Source organism: Zingiber officinale, chromosome 8B (assembly GCF_018446385.1).
Source record: "Zingiber officinale cultivar Zhangliang chromosome 8B, Zo_v1.1, whole genome shotgun sequence".
Classification (NCBI taxonomy): domain Eukaryota; kingdom Viridiplantae; phylum Streptophyta; class Magnoliopsida; order Zingiberales; family Zingiberaceae; genus Zingiber; species Zingiber officinale.
Window position 1 is genome coordinate 24636240 of NC_056001.1, and position 1963 is coordinate 24638202.

The following is a 1963-nucleotide window of genomic DNA, read 5'->3' on the forward strand; positions in this document are numbered from 1 at the left end:
CTAAACAATTCTTTTTTCATTAATTTATTAAGGCTTATTATAAGTTTCAGTTTGATGGTGCAAATTGTTTTCTTTTGTAATCCATCTGTTTCTTCTTTGGTTTAGGAAAGTTGAAGTGAATCCCTTGATTTGGAGGAGCTGTCAGGATTAGTACCATGGATTGGCTTGGGCAATCTCAATATTTGCGTCAAACTGTCTTTTGGCCTTCCCTATCATCTGCAGTATCTGAGGTATACTATGCACATTTACCGTGAATTTTCCTTATTGAGCTTGGGCTAGTGACGGTTACGAATGTATTTTATTTCAAGAACCGTATAAGCAAGTGTTCGTGCATCTAGTTTTATAACAATGCACTTCGTATCTTTGATCTAAAAAGCTTCTGAAACAAGTCATCTTCTCTAAGCATGCCCTGGTCAACATGCTAGTCACCTACTGGAGTCATTTCCTCGATGGCACGGATGAATACCTGAAATCCATCCTCTACTCCACCATTCTTTGCCACTCCTCAAGCCGAAACAACTGCAAAGGTAGAGTCAACATCAAGTATTACATTGTACCTGGCTACAAGAAGACCGGGGCCGCAAAATCCAATAAAGACAGGTCAAACATCAAGTAGCATTTTGTAACTTATTCCTCTTAGGTTATATGCTTGGTTAATATATATGCTTAGAACTTGTAAAGACAAGTCAAACATTAATATGCTTAGTTAATATATCCATCTACAGCACTCCCGCTTTTTCCTCTAAATATGATTTTTCATTTAGCACAGAACTAATGCCAATTTTTTTATTTTGATGCAGTGTTTAAAGAGCTTGAGTAGAAGTTGGCCCTAAAGAAAACTTGTCAGTTACGATATAAACACACTTACGGTATGAATTACATGTATATATAACATTGACATATTATTTAGTACGAGATTTACATGTATGAAAGTTTTCATACAAAATTTCTTGATTGCCTACAACCCCAGGTGTGCTGATGACAAGTTGAAGAAGATGGCTCTAAGAGTGATAGCTGAAAGCCTTTCAGAAGAAGAGATTGCTGGACTTAAAGAAGCAATTCCATGCGATCCCCCGTTTGAGATCCCAGAAGGGCCCTCGTACACTTGTCGTGGCCGCCGCCGGCATTTCTACTGCTGTCTCTGAGGCCATGGCCGCCAAGTGGGCACAGAAGACCGTCGTCGTCCCTGCTCAGAGGCGCGGATGCCATCTCATCACCCCCAAGGTTCAATCGCCCCCAAATCTGTCTCTTTTTCTTCCGATCATTTCTTGATTTTATCTCCCTTATTAATCAATAAAAAGCAATTTTTTTCCTGTTGTGTTTGGAAAATGATCCACTGGTCAATCGATAGATGCGTTTGGTTGTACTTGATCTCTTATATTTCTTACTGATGGACGCTCGATGTATAGGAAAATGTGATGAAACATAACTCGTATGCTTCTGGTGTTGTGCCAGATTGTTGAAGAGATACAACAAGATTTGTCGGGCTTCAAATGCGGCCTTGCTCATCTTTTCCGTGAGTTTTCGTTGACTGCGATTACAATTTTATTAAAAACAAATTGTCCGTTGCATTTTGCTGCTGTTCTTCTGATCAGAAGGTTAAATACTTGTTCAGTGCAGCATACAAGTGCTTCTCTCACCATAAATGAGAATTATGACTCTGATGTTCAGAGCGACACTGAAACATTTCTGAATCGGATTGTGCCAGAGGTGATATTCATAGATCCCTTTAGTGATTACTGCAAAATATAGAATTGGATTTTTTTTTTTGACGATTTACTTATGATTCATCCTTTGCTTATTGTGTTAGGGTCGATCTGCACCGTGGAAGCACACATTGGAAGGTGAGTAAACGTGAAAATTGCAGCCTCCCAATTTCATTAACACCCAATACTGAAATAGCCTTCTTTCATCTCTGGCAATTGCCAGAAAAATCAGTATCAGCTGATAAAGCAGTTACGAT

At 39.1% G+C, this 1963-nt stretch overlaps 1 protein-coding gene across 1 annotated transcript; it reads left to right on the plus strand.

The window, feature by feature from the left end:
* Positions 1-1139: 1139 nt before the first annotated feature.
* Positions 1140-1963, plus strand: LOC122017268 (UPF0047 protein YjbQ-like). The gene is made up of 4 exons (XM_042574831.1): positions 1140-1224; positions 1456-1516; positions 1616-1710; positions 1811-1963. The coding sequence occupies exons 1-4, from the start codon at positions 1150-1152 to the stop codon at positions 1850-1852; spliced, it is 273 nt and encodes a 90-aa protein (XP_042430765.1). The 5' UTR covers positions 1140-1149; the 3' UTR covers positions 1853-1963.